This window comes from Typopeltis vanoorti, chromosome 25 (genome assembly GCF_054136105.1).
Source record: "Typopeltis vanoorti isolate ZY-2024b chromosome 25, IOZ_Tvanoo_1.0, whole genome shotgun sequence".
Classification (NCBI taxonomy): Eukaryota; Metazoa; Arthropoda; class Arachnida; order Uropygi; family Thelyphonidae; genus Typopeltis; species Typopeltis vanoorti.
The window spans coordinates 5,517,501-5,541,172 of NC_143573.1; the positions used below are offsets into that span (position 1 = coordinate 5,517,501).

At 35.9% G+C, this 23,672-nt stretch overlaps 1 protein-coding gene across 2 annotated transcripts in view; it reads right to left on the reverse strand.

Annotated features, from left to right (window-relative positions):
- The window catches only part of LOC150092499 (putative vesicular glutamate transporter eat-4), a 47,196-nt gene extending 28,933 nt beyond the window's left edge, over positions 1-18,263 (reverse strand). For both annotated transcript variants that reach the window (XR_016550523.1, XM_090414728.1), the window contains exons 1-3: positions 18,245-18,263; positions 16,197-16,312; positions 441-554 (exon numbers count right to left, since the gene is read on the reverse strand). Coding sequence is in view for 1 of the 2 variants with exons in the window: in XM_090414728.1 (XP_090270854.1) it covers positions 441-524 (84 nt within the window). In the remaining variant the exon portion in view is untranslated. The remainder of the gene's footprint in view (positions 1-440; positions 555-16,196; positions 16,313-18,244) is intronic.
- Between the last annotated feature and the right edge of the window lie 5,409 nt (positions 18,264-23,672).

The following is a 23,672-nucleotide window of genomic DNA, read 5'->3' on the forward strand; positions in this document are numbered from 1 at the left end:
ATCGAGGGAGGACACCTACTCTACAGCTCCTACTCTACACCTACTCTCCATCATTCAATCCACCAACTACAACTAACCGCAACTATACCAACGCCATCTACCGCTCGCTAACATAACTATTATTTTCACAGACAATGACAAACATCCATGCCCACGGAAGGATTCGAACCAGCAGCTTCTTGACTGGAGAGCGATACGTTAACCGTTCGGCCAACCAGGCACGGCATGCACGAGTGTATCACTAATTTTTTTCATTAAGTAAGCTGTCATTTCTACAAAATTTCATTTCCATTTCTATTTGTTTACACGAAATAATTAATTAATTAAAAATGAAGGATCTGGAGGACATCTTGAGGTTTATTTCTGTAAAATTAAACGTGAAACCTTCTTAATGTTTCTTAGAGTGTCTTAAAATATGTAGTGTTCATTTATTCACTTACCCTTGCTCCTCCTTGAACTATCAAAACGATGAACACCATCCCTCGTCCCACTGAAAATGATTTCGGAATAACGATGGTGCACATAGACACTAGAATACCGCCATGGTGTATAGCCTGCAATTCAACAGAAAATCTTTGAAATTATTTTTTTACTTGTTAGTTATTATTTTTCTATTGATCTCATAAATATTTACATATATGCAATAATCGTCTTGAGTGACATTCCCACATATTATTTTACAAATTGCAGCAACTAAGTGCTGCAGGTTATGGTTCGTTTTCTGCAATTAGAATTCTATTAAAAGATTAATTACTTTTTATTGTTAAAATTAAGATTATATATTATGTTTACAAATTATATATTACGTTCACGAAACATATAGTTCTGTTCTTTTTTTTTTTTTTTTTTTTTTTAACAATGAAATTCTTACAAATTTCCCTTTTATTTTGTATAATACCGTATATTAATAGTAGTTAGTTACTGCAGTTGGTAATTTATAGTAGCGGTTGAATGAGATTACATATTTACAGTATTTATACAATAACAATAAATCATATATATTTACAATTTTTGCTGAAATATATTAAAGCGCTGTAGCTACAACACTTGAAATGTAACAAATGGATTTTTGTTTCTTTGTGTTGATCTCGGTTGAGATGTAATCTCTCAGCTTGCATCCTCGAAGCTTTTTAATAAGCTTATTTCAGGATGACACCGGTTAGTTGTTGTTTATCGGTTTGATTGCTGTGATGGAAGCAGGCTGATTTCTAGATTGGTCTGATATCCACTACAGCTACAGCTGTAGGATGAGAAATTCACACACACACACACACACACACACACACACACACACACACACACACACACACACACACACACACACACACACACACACACACACACACACACACACACACACACACACACACACACACACACACACACACACACACACACACACACACACACACACACACACACACACACACACACACACACACACACACACACACACACACACACGCACGCACACACAGACACACACACGCACGCACGCACGCACACACGCGCACACGCACACGCACGCACACACACACACACACACACAGAATAATTTGGAATGCATGAACGTCATAATTTTTATTTATTTATTTTTTTATTGAAATTATGATTGTATATTCTGATTGCATATTTACAACAGGTTTTTTTTTTCTGTATAATGTTAAATATTCTTTGGGAGGCATTTCTGATTTCTTTCTCGAAGCTTAGCAGAGCTTATCTGAGGAAGATAATAGATGATAGATGGGTGGTGGTTTCATGGTTATGTTCCTATACTAGTCACAAGCCAGGTGTTGATTTTACTGTTTGTTGGGTACGTGATTGGAAGACTTCGACTGCTATTATGGTTTAACATTTTTTTTTTTTGCAAGTAGGGTGGATTTAGACATGGTGTATTATTATTATTATTATTATTATTATTATTATTATTATTATTATTATTATTATTTGCTGGCTTTCAAGCCAAGAAATATGCTCAACCGAACACCTAATAACATCATGTACTAGAGAAGAAATATTCGGAAATATTATCACTGCCTCCTGTCTAGACCAAATAAACGTCCGAGCAAAACCAAACAGTTACCCTGCATCAGTCATAAAGTGCAAAGTAGCAGACAATTACTTCACCGCTCTAAACCTGCACACAAACACAATATCCACTAACGCAATGTTCCACAGACAAAAACCGACAGAAAAGAATAATAGAGGAAGAAATAGTCAACCACGAAATAAGAAAAACAGACTGGGAACATCTCGCATCAGATTCAGCAGATATCTTATACAACAACATTAAACTCACACTAGAGGAAATATATAAGAAAGCTGCAAAGAAAGTCAGAATTCGTTCAAGAACAACACAAAATCCTTGGATAACACTAAATCTATCTAGTTTCAAGTCACTTTTATGAATAATACAACTAATTACGAAATGATCACCGATCCAAAAGTAGGGAAATTTATATTTATACTGCGCCACCCTATTCTTAGATTAGTCTATATAAATAGTAGGATCAGTTCTAAATTAAGTTAGCAGTCATCTCATTAGGCCTAATCATCTATTATCATTTTTATTTGGGGTTCCCGCAAGATTCGAATATTTATGAACGGTGCAATAATAAGGAATTCAGGCAAACACAATATTTAGATCAACAAAATAAAACATTTAATATAATGATATGGTTAACAAATACAAGAACTCTATTTTAAAATGGAACTATACAATTAACTTAACACTTCTTCTTAGGTCACTGATGCTAATTCAGTATTCTAACTTTAATATACTATTCACACTCCCAAAAACACAAATCTTCTTCTCTCAAGTTAATATAACAATTTCACATTTTATTCAGTCTTCACAAATCTATCAGCTCAATGTTTATATTCACAGCAGGCAATAAACTACGTAAGCTATATTCCAAGCAAATATATTCCCGGACCTTGAGCATCGGAGGTATATTACAGTTAATGCTAGAATAGAGAAACTTATACAACTACTCTTACCAGACAAATTCTTCAATACATCAAATTATTGAGAGAGCACTTATGAATTAACTTAATTAACATTAGCAGAATACACATAACAAATATTCTCCATAGTTTAAACTGTATTACTGTAAGTCGCACTTCACTATTCCAAACAACAGTAATTAGGTACTAATATCTTTTCCTGTTCACTTTTCTCCAAGTAACCAATATAACCTTTTCCTAGGGCAACTTAGAATTTAATCGTAATCCAGATTAACTGGAACTAATCAGAATTTTCGCATTGACTGTCCAGTTTCCTTTTATCTGATTACGGCATCAACCTTTCTTCATAACAACAGCAGTTTTCGCTTCTAACATTAAACTTTATGTTTCACTACTTATAGGTTCACTTCCGAACACTATACTCATAAATCTCTGCCCTGAGGATTATATAATCTTGGTTCCGCAAAACTCTCTCCTCCTTCTTAATAATAATTCTTCTCTAATCTCCTTTTCTATCTTATCTATGACCTTTACTCCCACCTTACGTTCGAACGCCACGCTCTACTCCACTCGTGGTTGTTTACGCGCGCGTCTCCATGACAACAGACTGCACGTAAACATTTCGCTAATGTAATGTATGCTCTGTTACTACTCTTACATGAATGATTACATAACATTAAATATTTGACAAATAAGAACAACAGAATATTTAAGCTACTTCTTTAACTTTTTGATTACGTATACAGTTAAATATAAATTAACACTTTACGTTACACCATATATATTTAGTTATACAAAATTCTAAACATATTATTATTTTATAAGTTAATAGCAGGTCAGGTTTTCAGTAAATATTAGTAATTCTTAATTAAGGAATAATAAACAATTTTATATAAACCATGATTAATATTTAAATAGGCAATGTTAAATGTGAATGAAAATAATAAATTACATAACATAGCTTCATTCACAATTTAACAACGTAATCCTAGAAATACACAGAAAGGACGCTTTATGGAAAGAATTAAAGCGATATCCAAATAACACAACTTTAAAAACTGAATATAAGATAACAAGGAATCGCCTTACAACACAAATCAGAAATGCAAAAAGAAGCTACTACAGAGACAAACTAACCTCCGCACAAAACGACATGAAACAAACCTGGCATCTGATTAATGAGATGCTAGATTCTGTTCCCAACACCACTGCCTCCGAAACCATAAAACACAGCTTCATGAAAGACGCAAAACCTATCCAACAACTAGCAAATGACTTTAACCAATACTTTGCAGACTCCATCCAAGAACTTCACAGAAATATTCCCCCAATCACAAAACGAGACCCTCCACTTGGACCGCGATCAAAACAGATATTATGGTTCCCAACTATAAAAGAAGCAGAACTTCTCTCAGCAATACATCAAATCTAACCAAACAAAGGCCCAGGAATAGATGGTATCAGACCTAAAGATATAAAGCAACATGCAACTAGTTTAAGTCCTATCCTACTAAAACTAATAAATAAAATATTTAAAACAGGACAGATACCAAGTATGCTAAAGACAGCCATAATTACACCCATATACAAACAAGGAAAAAGAAATTTAATCAGCAATTACAGACCCATAGCAACATTACCAATTATCAATCAAATTATGGAGCGGATCATACTGAAGAAACTCACAGCATACACTGAGATCTTTAATATTATCCCCAAAACACAATATGGTTTTCAGAAAAATAAGGGAACAACATTTCTCTTGGAAGACTGTACAGACGTAATTAATACCGCCTTAGACAAAAACAAAATAGCCATGGTAGTCTTTATAGATCTAACCAAAGCATTCGATGCACTCACACATCAAACCTTGTTAGAAAAGCTGAGGCATGTTGGAATAGATGGGCCTCTTCACAGGTGGTTTATAAACTACCTCCAAAATAGAAAGCATATCACACGTATCGGATCAAACCGAAGCAGAGAGCTACCAGTAACCTGTCGAGTAACACGGGAGCTGTACTCTCCCCAAATCTATTCAACATTTACACGCACGATATTAATCAGTTACCACTCAAAGGTAAGATATTCCAATACGCAGACGATACAGCAATAATATTTATCCATAATAACGCAAGCATAGCCCAAACAAATATGCAACATGACATAAATCTGATCATAGACTGGCTCACGAAAAACTCCATACACCTAAACTCAGAAAAGACAAAATTAATGATATTCAGAAATCCACTGACTCGACCAGTTGATAACAAATATATAACCATCCAACATCCACTTTCCAACACAAAAAACACACAGAACAGCAAAACCACTACAGTCACTCAGGTTGAAACAATACGATACCTTGGAATTTACCTCGATGCAGATATGAACTGGAATAGCCATATAAAACATCTACACAACAAACCCCGAACAATAAGTGGCAAACTCTACAGATTAAAAGACATAGTTCCTATACGCCTAAAAACACTAATATACAAAGCACTATGCCAAAATATACTAAGATACGCTATAACAACGTATGCTTTCTGTGCACCCTACAAATTAAATAGATTAATGTCGCTACAGTACAAAATGACAAAACTGATCTTTTGGGAACAAAGAGAAATTCACGACCTTATAAACATTGCAATGGCAGAACACAAAATACTGACAGCAAAACATTTATGTCACTATGCAGCCTTGCTAAAACAATATTTCGATGCCAACTACAGGACAGTTAGAAATACATACCGTATAACAAGACCTCAGACTACTAATTATATCACATATAAATACAATAATCACTACGGAAAGGCCACGCGAAACTTCTACATCCCAGACATGATAAACAAATTACCTTTTGAATACAGAAACCTTACAAACTACAATAGCCTGAAAAGAGCTCTAAGGACATACTATGAACAAGAAACACGCACCCAAAATAGCATACAAACTTAATGAAACACAATATATTTGCTCAGGCTTCCAGTTCAGCGACGCATCAGTACATTCCAATTTATTGTGTGTGTGTGTGGGGGGGGGGATGCGCGTGTGCGTGTGAGTCCGCGCGCACGAATTTCTCAATCATAAATTCCGTAGCATCCTAATACAGCAAAAAAAAAAACAAACAAAAATACATAATAACCAACTGGTGTCATCCTCAGATAAGTTTACATTTAAGCTTCGAGGATGAAAGGAAAAAAAAAATTAGTTCTCATCCAAGATGTATCCAAGATAAATGTAACCAAATGCATGTAATGTACATATCACAAGAAAACCAATATATGTATTATATGTAAACAAATACGTAATGCAAATATCACATGTAAAATTATTATTATTATTATTATTATTTATTTACGTATATTTATTTATTTATATATTATTATTTATTTGCTCACGCTTGGAATCGCCGAACTTAATATAGTTTCTATATTCGGCATGAAACTCTTTGAGTTTCGTATTCGGCTAAGAAACGATATGGGATGTAATATCCCTTAACCTAAACAAGTCATATGTCGCCGAATTGAAGCCTTTGACTCTTCATATATCTAATTATTTATTTATTTTTAATAATAATAATTTATTATGCTCTCAGGGGACCCTGTAACCCCTAGAGAGCGCGTTCCCTGGGTGGCGGATATGGGAGCCCACCATGTGTGTGTGTGTGTACATGCGCGTGCGTGTGTCTATATATATATATATATATATATATATATATATGGTGGGGTGGTCCGAATATACTGAATAAGGACTCGTGGACCAACAAGGCCATAAGGGGCAATCATCTTGATTGTAAGGGAAGCGGCATTCCCATTGACCCCTAGCTGGATCTATCCTCTGCTTCTTCTACTTTGAGGAAGACCCACTCACTTTAATCTTTCCTATAAGGCCTTATCAGCCAACTCTTCTTACTTTATGACCCTTGTGCTATTAGAGTACTCGAGGGCCATGGTGTCTTTTCATTTCTGGCCTTACAACTATGTCCTCTCTATAAACCTTACTATATTTCTTCTATAATCTACCCTTTCCCCTTCAATATACCCTATTCCTCCTATGGGTTTAAATTCGGAAGAGGGTGAGTTCAGAAGCCTTAAGGTAGCAGCCCTACCACTGAACTATTCCATCGTCAGGCTAGTCCCCTGACATGGAGAACATAACCATACTTGAAAGCTGAAAGAAAAAGATAATCGGATTGAATCTATGGGAAACGACCCTGGAATGGAAAAGGGAAAACGAAAATGGAAACGACAAAATATAATACACATAGCAAACTGGAATGTAAGAGGAATAGCATATAAAGAAATAGAATTAGACCAGTTATTGAATGAAAGAAATTTTAAAATAGCAGTAATCACTGAAACAAAAAAGAAATTAAAAGGAACTATGAGAACTGAAAATTTTAATGTGATATACAGTGGAGTCGACAGAGACCAAAGAGCACAAGCAGGAGTCATGATTTGGATTCATAACTCCCTTTCAAAACAGTTAAAACATTATAAATTATGGAATGAAAGAATAATAGAAGCTAGAATAAAAATAGATAGAGGCTATTTAACAATAATTGGTTTATATGCCCCAGAAGAAGGAAGAGAACAGGATAATATCGATTTTTATAATCAGCTACAAAACATATGTGATAAAATAAATAAAAATGATTACATAATTTTAGCAGGAGACTTAAATGCAAAAATTGGAAACACGAAAATTAATAATAATATAGGAATACATGGAGAACACACTCTTACAGAAATGGTAAAAACTTGATTGACTTTGTAGTTTATAATAACCTAAAAATAATGAATTCCTTCTATAAACATAAAGACATACATAAATATACTTGGGCACCAAGAGGATGGAAATCGATATTAGATTACTTCATATTAAATGAAAAGACATCAAAATTTTCACTAGATGTTAGAGTTCACAGTGGATATGAAATAAGCAGTGACCACTTCCTTGTTAAAATAAAATTAAGATTACCACCTAAATGGCTACAAGTAACAAGAACAGAAAGAAAAATTGAAACATTTGCTTATAAAACTAGACTACTGAATGACACAAATGTACAATGGCTATATGAACAAAGAGTTAACCAATCTCTAGATAAAATAAAACAAAATGAAGAAATAGAAATAGAATGGCTTAATATAAAAACGATACTAAATGCAGCAGCAAATGAACGCTTAGGAAAGACCAAAAAATTCAATAAAAGAAAAAAACTGAAGATCTGGGATGATACAATCAAAGAAATAATCAAAAAGAAAAAAGAAGCCTATCACAAATGGTTAAGCAGTAAAAGATTAGAAGATGAAATAGAATATAAAAGAATAAGAGCCATAGCTAAAAGAGAAGTCAGAAAAAGACATAGGGAATCATGGAATAAATTTGTTTCTAATTTAGAACATGATTTATATAAAATAAGACCCAATGTATACAAGATTGTGAAACACCTAAATGCAGATACCAAAGAAAACATAAAATTAAACACTGAATTGAAATTAGAAGAATTTCTAAATTACTACAGAGAACTGTGGACAGACAAATATTTTAAAAAAGACAACTGCCAAACAATTAACGAAAATGAAAAGGAAATAACTAAAGAAGAATTAGAAATCAGCCTGAAAGAAACAAGAAACGGAAAATCACCTGGAAAAGATAAGCTTGGTTCAGAACTATATAAATACGCAGGAACAAGATTCAAAGGAAGACTCTTATTATTTTTAAATAAAATTTACTCAACTGGTATCCCCCCCAATAGAATGGAAAAAAGCAATTGTGATTCCTATCTTTAAGAAAGGTAATAGAGATGACCCTAAAAACTATAGAGGTATCAGTATACTAAATTCATGTTACAAAATATACAGCAGAATCTTAAATAACAAACTAATGAAATATTCCGAAAACTTTATTCTAGAGGTACAAATTGGATTTAGAAAAGGACGATCATGTATAGACCCAGCCTTCTGCCTAAAATTAATAATAGAGCAAAGAAGAGAATATAATTTAGAAACACATATTGCATTTATTGACTTTGAAAAAGCATTTGAAAAAGTTAAAAGAAACATATTATTTAACATATTAAAAGAAAGACAAATACCAAATAATATCCTAAAAGCTGTCACAAGTATATATGAAAATAATCAAATACAAATAAGATTAAATCATGAGCTCTCATATACGAGAGAGATAAACCAAGGGTCCGACAGGGATGTCCCCTCTCAGCAACTCTTTTTAATATCTACTTAAATGAAATAATAATAAAATGGAGTAAAAATTTACATCAAGGAATTAAACTTTCACCTACAGTTAACTTAAACACTCTCCTCTTTGCAGACGACCAAATAATAATTACAAATTATGAAGATAACTTACAGAAAGCTATTTTAAATCTAAATGAGATATCCAAAGATTATGGTATGATAATATCAACTGAAAAATCAAAAACTATGGCCTTTAAAGGACAAGATCCAGCAAGAACTAAAATAGTATTAGATAACAAGATCTTAGAACAGGTGAATTCATTTAACTACCTAGGATGTATGATCACTTATGAAAATGAAAAAGATATAAACATAAAAATTGCAAAATGTTTAAAAATAACAGGAGTAATTAACTCTGTATTTAAACCAAACCTAGTTCAAAAACAAACCAGGCTAAAAGTATACAATACATTAGCCCTACCAGTCTTAATGTATGGAAGCGAAATCTGTACAATAAAACAAAAATACAAACAAAGATTAACAAGAGAAGAAATGAAGTTTATTAGAAAAACTGCAAAGTATACCCTATTTGATCACAAAAGAAACGAAGATATTATGAAAGAATTAAACCAAGAAGCAGTAATTGAAAAAATTAAAAAATATAAACATAGATGGATGGAACTCGTTCAAAGAATGACAACAGAAAGATTACCAAAACAAGCCTTAAAGTACAAGCCATTAGGAAAAAGAAAACCTGGACGTCCTCTTAAACGATTCAACGATGACTTCTAAGGCCGGAACAGGCCATGCTAGGCCTAAATCCTTGATACATATGATGATGATGATGATAATTTATTACATATGATCATATTTCATAGTTTTTATTACATATGATAGAACATTGCATACATTTCTTCACATTTGATACATTTATGTATTCTGATAATAATAAAAATATTTTTTTACAATAATAATTATAATAATTTATGACGTATGATACATACATTACATACATATTACATTACATATGATACAACATTACATACATTTGTTTACATGTGATACGTACATTTCATGCATTTGGTTACATATGATACATTTATTTTTTTATTTTATTATTTGTTTTTATTTTTTATTATTTAAAAAAATTTTTTAAATTTTTTGTATCTTGGATGAGATGGGATGTAATTTCTCAGCTTTCATCCTAGAAGCTTATTTTTGAGCTTATCTGTGGATGACACCAGTTATTATTTATTGGTTTATTTGCTGTGTTGGGAAGCTATGAAATCAAATCTATGTTTAATCGGCTTGATTTCCACTGCAGCCGTTGACTGAGAAATTCTCACGCGCACGCACACACACACGCACGCACCCACGCACCCACACAACTTGGAATGTCTTCATGCATCGCTGAACTGGAAGCCTGAACGAATATATTGTGTTTCATTAAGTTTGCATGGTATTTTGGGTGCATGTTTCTTGTTCATAGTATGTCCTAAGAGCTCTTTTCAGGCTATTGTAGTTTGTAAGGTTTCTGTATTCAAAAGGTAATTTGTTTAGCATGTCTGGGATTTAGAAGATTCGTGTGGCCTTTCCGAAGTGATTACTGTATTTGTATCTGATATAATTAGTTGTCTGAAGTCTTGTTATACGGGATGTATTTCTGACTGTCCTGTAGTTGGCATCAAAATAATGTTTTAGCAAGGCTGCATAGTGACATAAATGTTTTGCTGTCAGTATTTTGTGTTCTGCTATTGCAATGTTTATAAGGTCGTGAATTTCTCTTTGTTCCCAAAAGATCATTTTCTCATTTTGTACTGTAGCGACATTAATCTATTTAATTTGTAGGGTGCACAGAAAGCATACGTTGTTATAGCGTATCTTAGTATATTTTGGCATAGTGCTTTGTATATTAGTGTTTTTAGGAGTGTGGGAACTATGTCTTTTAACCTGTAGAGTTTGCCACTTATTGTTCGGAGTTTGTTGTGTAGATGGTTTATGTGGCTATTCCAGTTCATATCTGCATCGAAGTAAATTCCAAGGTATCGTATTGTTTCAACCTGAGTGATTGTAGTGGTTTTTCTGTTCTGTGTGTTTTTTATGTTGGAAAGTGGATGTTGGAAAGTGGATGACTATACCTTTGTTATCAACTGGTCGAGTCAGTGGATTTCTGAATATCATTAATTTTGTCTTTTCTGAGTTTAGGTGTATGGAGTTTTTCGTGAGCCAGTCTGTGATCAGATTTATGTCATGTTGCATATTTGTTTGAGCTATGCTTGCGTTATTATGGATGGATATTATGGGTGTATCATCTTCGTATTGGAATATCTTACCTTCGACAGGTAGCTGATTAATATCGTGCGTGTAAATGTTGAATAGATTTGGGGAGAGTACAGCTGCCGTGTTCCTCGACAGGTTACTGGTAGCTCTCTGCTTCGGTTTGACCTGATACGCGTGATATGCTTTCTATTTGGAAGGTAGTTTTTAAACCACCTGTGAAGAGGTCCGTTTAGTCAAACATGCCTTGCTTTTCTAACAAGGTTTGATGTGTAAGTGTATCGAATGTTTTAGTTAGATCAATAAAGACTGCCATGACAATTTTGTTTTTGTCTAAGGCGGTTTTATTATTACGTCTGTAAAGTCTTCCAAGAGAGAGATAGTGTTCCTTTATTTTTCTGAGAACCATATTGTGTTTTAGGGATAATATGAAAGATCGCAGTGTATGCTGTGAGTTTCTTCAGTACGATCCGCTCCATAATTTGATTGATAATTGGTAATGTTGCTATGGGTCTGTAATTGCTGATTAAATTTCTTTTTCCATGTTTTTATATGGGTGTGATTATGGCGGTCTTTAGCATGCTTGGTATCTGTCCTGCTTTAAATATTTTATTTATTAATTTTAGGAGGATAGGACTTAAGCTAGTTACATGTTGCTTGATATCGTTAGGTCTGGTACCATCAATTCCTGGGCCTTTGGTTGGGTTGATTTGATGTATTGCTGAGAGAAGTTCTGCTTCTTTTATAGTTGGGAACCATAATATCTGTTTTGATCGCGGTCCAAGTGGAGGGTCTCGTTTTGTGATTGGGGGAATATTTCTGTGAAGTTCTTGGATGGAGTCTGCAAAGTATTGGTTAAATTCATTCGCTAGTTGTTGGATAGGTTATAGGTTTTGCTTCTTTCATGAAGCTGTGTTTTATGGTTTCGGAGGCAGTGGTGTTGGGAACAGAATCTAGCATCTCATTAATCAGATGCCAGGTTTGTTTCATGTTGTTTTGTGCGGAGGTTAGCTTGTCTCAGTAGTAGCTTCTTTTTGCATTTCTTATTTGTGTTGTAAAGTGATTCCTTGTTATCTTATATTCAGTTTTTAAAGTTGTGTTATTTGGATATCGCTTTAATTCTTTCCATAAAGCGTCCTTTCTGTGTATTTCTAGGATTACGTTTTGTGTTATCCAAGGATTTTGTGTTGTTCATGAACGAATTCTGAATTTCTTTGCAGCTTTCTTATATATTTCCTTTAGTGTGAGTTTAGTGTTGTTGTATAAGATATCTGCTGAATCTGATGCGAGATGTTCCCAGTCTGTTTTTCTTATTTCGTGGTTGACTATTTCTTCCTCTATTATTGTTTTCTGTCGGTTTTTATCTGTGGAACATTGCGTTAATGGATATTGTCTTTGTGTGCAGGTTTCGAGCGGTGAAGTAATGGTCTGCTACTTTGCACTTTATGACTGATGCAGGGTAATTGTTTGGTTTTGCTCGGACGTTTATATGATCTAGACAGGAGGCAGTGATAGTATTTCCGAATATTTCTTCTCTAGTACATGATGTTATTGTTTGTATTAGATTATACATGGATAACGTGTCTAGGTATTGTACAGTGTTGTTCTGGTTTTCGTTTGTAATATTAATGTTTATGTCGCCAATTATCATTAGGTATTCGGTTGAGCATATTTTTGGCGTGAATTCCAGAAATTGAGTTAGTGCAAGAATTTTATCATGTTTAAGTTTGGTGGCCTGCAAATAGCATTTATTATTATGGGATGCTGTCTATTGGTGGTATTAGTGATTTCGAGGCAAAGGGTTTCAGCATGCTCAAACTGTTAGGCAGTTTCTTTTGCTATTAATTTATTTTGGTTAAATACTAATATTCCACCCCTCTTTTTGTTTGGTGGCATGATCTATGCTGTTAGAAGCCTGGAATTTGGAAAGCAGTCGCTTCGTGATTAGTAATGGATACGTCTGTTAGTACAAATACAGGGTGTTCGGGATAAATTTGACAGTTTCGTAAGGAAAAAAAAATCTTCTTTGTATCTATTAAATTTAATGAATTGACAAAAAAACATTACAGGCAGAGTTAATTGCAATACTATCAACAAGATTTACTCAAAATAACCACCATTAGCATCGATCACAGCTTCAATTCTGCTTCGGAACCTCGAACAAGCTGATGCTACAGTCTCCCTGGGAAGGGCCGCAAAAACTGTTTTAATTTTATCCATTAACTGGGCTTTTGTATTACTGGAAGTGCGATTGGTGTCTTTTTCAACTGCGCCCCATACAAAATAATCCATGGGGTTAAGGTCTGGGGAGTTTGGAGGCCAAACATTTGGACTGGTGAAGTCGTAGAAATTTTCAGACAACCATTTTTGACTTTTCCCAGAGGTGTGGCAAGGGGCCGAATCCTGCTGCCATACATACGGCCTACCATTGGCTACCCTTGTTATCCAGGGCTTGACTACAGTTAGCAACTCCACGAACAAAGCCCGAATTCCAATGCCAGGGTTCTTCAACACCTGTTCCTGCAGATTTGCGAGGAATTCTGCTGTACGAACGCAATCAGATCGTCTGCTAGGGATCTTTCTTCTTGCTACATCCTCGTAGTCACCATTGCAAGTCTCTAGTTCATGCCTGATTGTTTTTACTGTATTCAGGGAGCATTGGGCAGCAGTCGTAATATCCTTATTTTGATGGCGGGCACGAATCATCATGATACAAGTTATTCTCTTCCATGATTCAGGTGGGTTCCAGCTATCCATCCTTTCTGACATCTTGTATATGAATGAAGAAGGGTCCAAACTTAAATGAAGAGAAGTGTGTGTTAATACATGTAACTTACGGAAAAATATAATTAATTATAAATATGTCAAATTTATCCCGAACACCCTGTATATCAATACACCGGTGTAATTCCTCTGATAAGCCTGTAATAATAACCAATATTTTCGAATACTTCTGATGTTAATATGCAAGATTAAGAGACCTCTCGCTTGTACTGTGTTTGTTTCCGTGCATCAAGCGAGTCGAAAGTACAATTGATGATGTATTCTAGTGTTATTACATCTGATGGTTCACATTCATTTTTGTTATGGTGAGGTCTTCTTTTTGAACTAATTTGGAGTCCTTTGTTTCACCCTACAGCCTATCTATATCTTCCGAGCTTTTTATTTGTATAGACTTTGAAGTTTGTGACTTTCTCAAGAATATCTAGCCGTCTTTGATCCACAAAAATTGACAATTTGTTTCTGTTTTTGCTTTTCTTGCTTGGTGTACCGGATTCTGATTGAATGGTGTTAAATACTCAGATAGAAAGATTGGTGTGTTGTCTTGCGATTCATTTAAATCGTTGAGAACTGGTTTTTTCAGTTGGCTGGCTTTTATGAGATTGTCTCTTGTAGCCTTGATTGTCAGACGAACTATGACTGGTGCGGGTCGTGTCAAGCCTTGTTTTTTGTTCTTCCTGGGAATCCGATTTATGGTCTGAATATCATTATGCTGTAGAGGGATGTCAATTGCATGGGTCTAACTTTAAAACTACGTCTCTGAGGTTTTCTGTGGATGCAGTTTCTGGAAGGCCGCTTATGGCACGATATTTTTTATGTTGTTGTTGATTTATAAGTTCGTATTGTAGTTTAAGGGAATTAAGTTCATGACGAAGTTCGGATGTGTCTTTGATCAATTTGTGTTGCCTGTCAGTTAGTATGTTAATGCTGATTTTAATGTGTGTAAGACTTCTTCAACTGTTAAAATATTATATTTAACTCTTCATGTTCGCTAATTTTTTTGTTATTTGTTTATCCTGTTTATCAAAGAGTTCTTGGACAAGATCGACTAAGCTGGCTTTTATATTTTCTAAACCTTTTGCTAGTAATAATCTAGCAAAGCCATTCGCCTGATTAAACTGCTTTTCTTTTAGAAAAACAAGTTCGACGAGATCGGAGAGGTCACAAAAAAAAGAGATGAGTTTCGCAATTCTTTTACTACTTGACATCATTAAATAACACAAGACTTGAACAAGGCATAAATAATAAGACTTACAAGTTGAGGGATGTTTCTCGGTTCTTTTTTAGAGAAAAATGGATGTTCCATGCCATCCAATTATTTGATTTATTTTTTAATTTATTTTTTATATATCAGTTTATCACCGATTTGATTGACTCTTTATAAACCCAATTTAGGTAATAATACGGTTAATTCTTCTCCTTATTCTGCCCTGTCTGTTAATGAGTGTATTCCCTTTTTTTCGGAGGGAAGTTTTGGTTCGTCGTCAGTTACGAAGTCACTTGCCAGGAGTGGTTTCCCTATTCATCATTATACTTTACGGCCTCTGAATTTAAGTTCTCGACCTTTGGTCCGTAATTGTATTATAGGTTTTTGATATCTTTAGGCCTCCAAATCCAGAACATACCCGAGGCAACCCCTCCCCCAATACAGGATCCACGTTCTCTTAGATCATTCTTAAACCAGTACCCGGCACACAAACCTCTTTAGGAGGTTATCGTTACATTCAGATGTTCTTGAGTGTAATTCGCTGATTATTCTGAGACTGGTTTGAGCTCTCTTTGCAACGCCAATTCTTTCGAGGAAACTTTTAATTTCAAAGAAAATTTCTTCGGGAAAATTCCCAAAAGGATTTTCTTCAATCGGTTAAAATACAAATTTAATGATCACTACTGAACAAAAAAGAACAGAACATTTAATAAAATACTTAGAACTTTAAATGCTTAATGACGTAAAATGATCTGATTTACCAGTGAGAAGGAACCGCTATCGTCAGCAGTCCTCCAGGAATAAGAGCGAAGAGATAGGCCAGAAGTTGAGCTGCCATGAAGTATTTGTAAACCGACAATATGGAATCACTCTTATCCTGTAGAAGAAAAGAAAGAAACACGAATAAACATGATTGGTCACTTGGAATACCGAATAGATGACAACCAAAATTCTGATTTACATTTGCACATTGCACACTGGTATATTTCTTGCCTCGATCTGTCACTGAATCGTTGCACTTTACGCTTAAAAGTTGCGGGAACCACACATCGTGTAAATTACTGTCCTTACCCACGTGGATTAGCGACCCCACTGAAGTCGTTAGATGCACTGCCATCGTCAATCGAATCCACCGCTTTGCGAAACACAGTTCCAGACTGCATTAAAAGACCTTAATCACTTAAGAAATATTACGCCTGTCGTGAAAGGGCTTAGATCTTTGAGGAGAATGGAAGGCCTTTGCTGGCTGAAATACCATCAGCCAGCAGCAGCAGCCTGTATATCAACATCCTTGGAAATGCTTTTAGAGGAGGAGGGGGAGACTATTCTAGACGCTAAAAGGGATGTTATTTTTATTTTATCAGGTATGTGTACCACAGATGTTGACCAATTAATGTACTCTATTAGCTGTTAGAAGCTTTATTGATGTGTGTGTGTGTGTGTGTGTGTGTGTGTGTGTGTGTGTGTGTGTGTGTGTGTGTGTGTGTGTGTTGTCAATAGTCTTCAAGAATCTTAAAGTTCCGCGATCCTGTCTAGAACCTATCAATAGAACCTAGACGTTTTTAGGTTCCAAGTTTCATATCCAACAGCTGCATCCAAAATCCTTAAGTTTATTCTTGTAGTGACAATATCTGTTCGTCCCTGCTTTAGACAGCTATCTGAGTACTGTGTCTAGCTATCCCTTATCTTCTTCTGATGCCTTTTGAAAAGCAACTCTTCACATTGATAATGGATTCCAGGGGTTCGGTTCAAATGTGCAGAGTTGCTCAATTATATTATAATTTCTGATATTGTTAACTCTGTCAAGAATTTTTCCTAGTTGCTTCCTGTCATTAAAGAGGAGTTCGTACTGTATACCATCAGCGTATTTTAGGTTGCCGATTAATCTGCCAGTCATCCTGATTCCCATCGTTTGACCATGCAGTGCTGCACACATTTGAGGACAGATACTAAACAGCTGAACAGAAAGGGGCATCCATGCCTAGCAGCCAATCACTTAATTCAATAACTATTCTATTCATTCCAGTTTTTTCTTCTACTGAAGCATTTCTATGAAAAATATTCCAAAACCTTTACGAAAATCTGGTATTTAACAGCGACACTAAAATCTGTTCATTCACTTCAAATTTGTTTTAGCTGATTCATTTTTAGAGGCAAAAATAGACGAAGGTACGATTGTGTTGTGACAAGGAATGCTGTCTCTATACAAGTAAACTTCTTTTACTAAATGCATCTTTCTTTTTTTTTATAACTGTGTGCGATTACTTAAATACTTATTTTTCTTTAATCAGCACAAACTTCATCTTCCCATTTTTATAAAATTTTCGTCACTTGAAAAATGTTCGAAATAGCGTAAGTGAACATGTTCTGATCTACTGTTACTTCAACGACCAATCGTTTCTAAACACACACACACACACACACACACACACACACACACACACACACACACACACACACACACACACACACACACACACACACACACACACACACACACACACACACACACACACACACACACACACACACACACACACACACACACACACACACACACACACACACACACACACACACACACACAGAGAGAGAGAGAGAGAGAGAGAGAGTTGATTATTTTGCTGAGCATTAGCAAATTGCGTTGCATTCCTCTTTCATCTTTCAAAACAGAAAATCAGAGATCTGTTGGGATAATCGAGAGATTAAACAAAGTAATTTCAATGCTTACAGTAACATTAAATGCGCAATTTCTAAATGGTGTAACACACTACACTACACAGGAATACGTTCCAATTCAAATACTTACAGTTGCTTTTACATATTCGTCGATAGCAAGTTTGTCAGAATACGCATAGTATGCGCACAGCATCATGGAACAGAGCGCTTCTCCGATTAATATGAATCCACAAAACATCCATTTCACCGAACGAGAATGAGGAGTTCCAGCGAACCCGGTAACTTGAATACTGAAAGAAACATCTCAGAATCAAAAATGTTCTTATAATCATTTATGTAAGTTGAATTATGTCTTAAAAGTACCAAGTGTGTCAAATAGATCGCCATATTTGTCATTAAAAAGAAACAAAATTTCAGAATGGCGTTACTTCCATTAGAAACAGACTCAGAAGCCAGTTCACAAGCGTAAACAGTGCAATGGACCTCATTGCCCAAGTAACGAAATCACTGTGCCCAAATCATCGTCATCATGCCGACCGTGGTCAACAGCTACGCAGGGTGGAGTTCTCGACTCACTGAAAGCATTCATGTTTCCGCATTTTCTTCCCAGCTGAATGGTTTCATACCTCCTAGACTGCCCTTTTTACGAACTTTGCGTGACAGCAGTCCCATTCTTCCTGGGTTCACCCGATACAATGATTTTTCCCGCATAGTCACGTGCTCATTTGCAGTCCCTGAAAAGTTGCTTAGGAGATTTAATGAGTGATTCTTCGTACAAGTATCCCACCTTCCAGGGGGAAGGTGGGATACTTGTACACCGTTGAAAAAATCTGTTCCGAAATTGGAAACCCTTGCGTGAACTGATTCAGACATTTCGGAAGGTGACGCAATTTGGGAACGTGATCTTCATAGGAAACCTTTTGGTTATTTGTGGGAAAAATCGCAAAGTTTGTAAAGCCCGGTAGCTGTATTGTGTCTTCTTCATTCTCGCTCCAAAGTCTACAGCACTAATCCCCCCCATCATAGGATTTATATACAGCCCCAAAACATGACACCTTTTTTTCGAAACGAAACCAATATCTTCACATCAATCAATCAATTTTATTTTCATGAAAGTATTTAGCAAAATTCCTCGGTGAGTGGGAGTTAGCGTCATTAAAAAAATCCCTCAGTGAAATTAATCTAGTCAGAATCGTAGTCGATTAATAGAATTATTAAGATAAAATCCTATAAACTGTTTTGGAAACCTAAGCATAACTTGTCATGCAGGCTCTAATATGTGCAACAGAGCCACTAAAATCCACTAAATATTAATATTAAAGAATGAACGTTAGGAAAAATTAGGCTATCTCACTCTTAGGAACACGTATGAAAGCGCTTAACAAAATAAAATCGTAAAGTAAGTCCGTAATCTCAGAATAGGTATTTAGAAAATTGGTGAGAGACTACCTCACGGGAATAATGTTGACTCTGGATTATAAGATTATTAGGATTGTTACATGTTATATTTCGTGGTGTAAGTTAAACACACCGCACAAAAAATATGGAATGCAAACTTTATTCCTTAATATGGAGTTGTATCACCACCTGCTTTAATTACAGCTTGCAGTTTTGGGCCATGGTGTCAATATGACTCATTATCACGTGCGTATCAAGTTCATTCCACTCCATGCTTAAAAACGCCTTCATTTCTGCCAAATTCGCAGGGGGGGATGTTTCTTCTTTACGCCTTTCTAACATGCCTCCGATTTTTTCAATAACATTCAGATCTAGTGATTGGCTGGACAATTCAGATATGGAACCTCTTTCTCACGTTCTGCAAACTAATCCACCACAATTCTGGCTCGATGCACATGAGAGATATCATTTTGAAATTCAGGAGGATCCACTATGTGTTCTTCTTGCTTCCAAAAACTGGACAAATAGCAACGCTTCTTTATATTTAAAAGTGTCAGATAATCCATGGATTTCATGCCATTGGACATCTCAACGAATGGGTAACTCCAGCACTTGAAATACAGTCCCAAAACGAGACACTTCCGCGCCCTTTTTTCACAGCTCTTTGGACACATTGATGATTAAATGGTTTTCCAGCCTTCCTCATGACCCTGGAGCGGATACACAAGCAGAATCCGGATTCGCCGGATCATATTATTCGTCTCCACTGGTCAGTGATCCACTGAAGATGCTGTTTTGCCCAAGCAAGGCGACTTTTCTTCTGGGCAGTTGTTAACTTAGGACGTATCCTGGCTACACGACTGAAAATGCCTAATTCGTGCAGTTCTCTCCGCAGTTTTTCTTCCGAAAGTGTCTTATTGGGTCCAGCATTGTACTGTTGCGCATTGTCCAGCATTGTACTGTTACTCATCAATTATTGACGAGTCTGGAAACGTTCAACTGTTGCTAGTTGTCCCAAAACGCCTGCGATTCCGATTTTTCATCATAGGGCTTCTACCACAATTTCGCCGCCTACGGCGATAGCTTCCCTACTTTTTCCACTGTAAATGGACGCTACTGACTGCGGATTCAGACACTCCAACAAACCTCGCCACTTCTTGCAAGGAATATCCATGTTCTTGGTCCAAAACAATGGCACCCTTTTGCCACTCGGTAAATCACCTTCACGCGACCCATCGCTGTAACTGTAAAATAGAACCCAGAGAGCTACAGATGCAATAAACAATCATATTCCAGCAGTTTTTTCTACCTATGTGGAAGACTCCTTACGTTCATCAACTTTAAAATTATGAACACGTTTCAATCAGCATTTCATAATTTTTTGTTGGGTGTGTGTTTAGGCGTGTTCTCGTTTGCGATGATCCCAGATGCAGTCATTCTGTTAGCAGCGACTGCATTTCTGTTTTTCTAGTCACCAGTAGCTATGAGTGAGCTTTGGTTACACCATGAACATGTTCCTTTTCTGTTTTTCTTTAATCTCTCAGTCTGCATTATCACGTGTTCAATATGTTTGTAGTATTACTTTTACTATGTTCTGCTACTGCTTGCATTGCATCGCTGTTCTATTATTTTATTTGCAGTTATCGCATGGGCTGCTTCTTCAGTCTGAACGAATTTTGATTTTCAAATGTCAAAAGTAGTTAAGAATTTTCACCTGTGAGGGGATGCATTCGTGTGATCTGCGATGAGTATGACACGCTCGTGTGGATGCTGAGACTAAATGTTGGCTTCGGTGTTCAATGTGCATTGTGGCCGATTTCAGTGTTCCGGAGTAGATTGCTCTTCAGATTTATGGCCGAAGCACGAAGCCAGTGGATTTACGACTATTAATTCATCTCCAGTTGTAACGCTGCGGGAACATTGGCAGAGTTTCCAGAAGGAAAAGCGTCAGCGCGTGCATGTCATGCGGACATTCCGAAAACTATGAGCTATCAGACAAGTAAACAACATCCATACTAGAAGCGGACGAAGTTCAATTCTCTTCACTCCTGGAGGAAGTTCTAAGCTGGGTTTACTTTGTGTTTATATTCGAATTTTAAAAGAAGGTATCGTATAATAAAACGCATTTTTCTTTCTGTGCAATTATATTACCGCACAGTTTTATAAATGAAGATGGGCGTTGTTTTCTTTTTATTTTTCGTTCAGGTGGCTGATTATGAGAAGCCGGAAATTTTTTGCAAAAATTTCCGTGTTTGGTCTCTAAAGCAGAGTTTCAAGATTTCATCCGCAAGAGAAATACCACGAACTGCAATCTCCTTCTGTGAGAGGGAGAAATGATTCCGTATAATTAATCGCGGGGTGTAGGGCTTTGCTGTTGCATGTTAAGCGAATAGTGATTTTAAGTTAAGTTGACTAAGTTGATTTTGAGTCATCTGTGTCAAATGAAACTTCCGCTGAGTCGAGAGTATTAGCCAAAGCTACAGCCTTTCAAAACCGCATCTCCTTTAAAAAATATCACCGGCTTCATTGTTTCCAAAACAATCTTTAATTAAAACGAAATTGTCACTCTCGCGATATAACTCGAAAATATTATTCTCATTAATGTAGGTTTTCTAAGAAGCGTATCACTACACTCGTACCAAACCACAAAATTAATACCATAAATTTTTCCAATGTACTTACTGATGCTTCTCCATAATGTTTGATCCCTGTGGTAAAAGAAGGACAACGGTCGGCTAGTTTTGCTTTTCGGTTAACCAGGAATAATCAGCTTTCATCCTTCAAAGCTGAAAATTTAACCTTTGACTCTTGTGAGGCCAAACAAAGCAGATGGAATGACACTTCACTACTGATTTTTTTTTCCCCAGGAGACACCCCTTAGGGACGTGTTTATTGCTGATAAGTACTACCGGTAATTGTGATAACGCATTCATTGCTGATAAATTTTGCAGAACTTTGTTCCCGAAACACAATTTTTACAAATTACCGTCTTAGATAGATGACATCACAAGTGTGGGGGGGAGGGGGGCTGTTAAAGCAGGTTCATTTTGTTCATAACAAGATAAAATCGAGTGAAATGTGTGCCCTGCGGACCGTTCACTGCTCAAACTATTATTTATATCATACAATTTTTGGATTATCTGCTATGCAGAATGCGGTAACCCTATCTTCTATTTCGAAACAATCACACAAGGCTGAGCTATGCGAGATAATATTAGAAAGCTGTGATGTCACATATGACGTCAAAGTGGGACGTTATATCATCCATCGAAACGCTATGAATAGCGTTTTACAGTTCCACAGAACTCATAGATGTTATTTCAGTGAATAAACCAAATAATTTCAGCTCTCAAGTAGCTTTATTTAAAAAATTAAAAAAAAAAAACGAGCCCAGCGCATTGTTTTCATTTACTAGCTACAATAACATATTAGAAAACATTAACAAGTGGTTATTAATATATAAATTTGTAAAGTTTGTTTTTGATTTATACTACTGAACCAAAGGCCATCAAGCTTTCGGGTGTGAAAACCCCTACACTTTTGTTTTTCTAAGCAATTCACAATAGTGAGAGTGAAGGTTCCACTACCTTTTTAACACAAGAGGGAGCTACAAGTAAGTCGTAATTACATAATTTGTATAAATACAATATGGCCAATACAATTAGCCACATTTCCAAATAGAGATCGGCCTTTCTCCAAATTTATTTATTCGTGTGGGGTTCCCCCGTTCCTCGACAGTCCCTTCGGATTGGTTGAGCCCTTCTAGTGAGGGATTAAGTATGTAGTTTATGACTGTAGATCTGTGTGTGTTCACGGGCCAGTTTGAGGGACGAAAAAGCCGAGTTTCCGAATGAAAAACCGCTACCTCCGTATCAGACCGACTAACTCACCTTTCGTCGAAAGAAAGACCAGTGGAGGGTTCCTCATGTCATGGACGGGAATCGAACCCAGGTCTTTCCAATCAAAGGGTTTCGCCTATACCGACTGAGCTACGAAGGCTCTTCCTCCATATTTGGAGGGAAAGCCTTCGTAGCTCATTCGGCTAAGAAAGTTATAAAATCGACAAAATATACGATGCTTTCAACATTTTGACTTTGTAATTATTTCACTTGCAAATTAGTAAGATATTTAATCTTCAAGCGTAAAAGATGAATATAAAA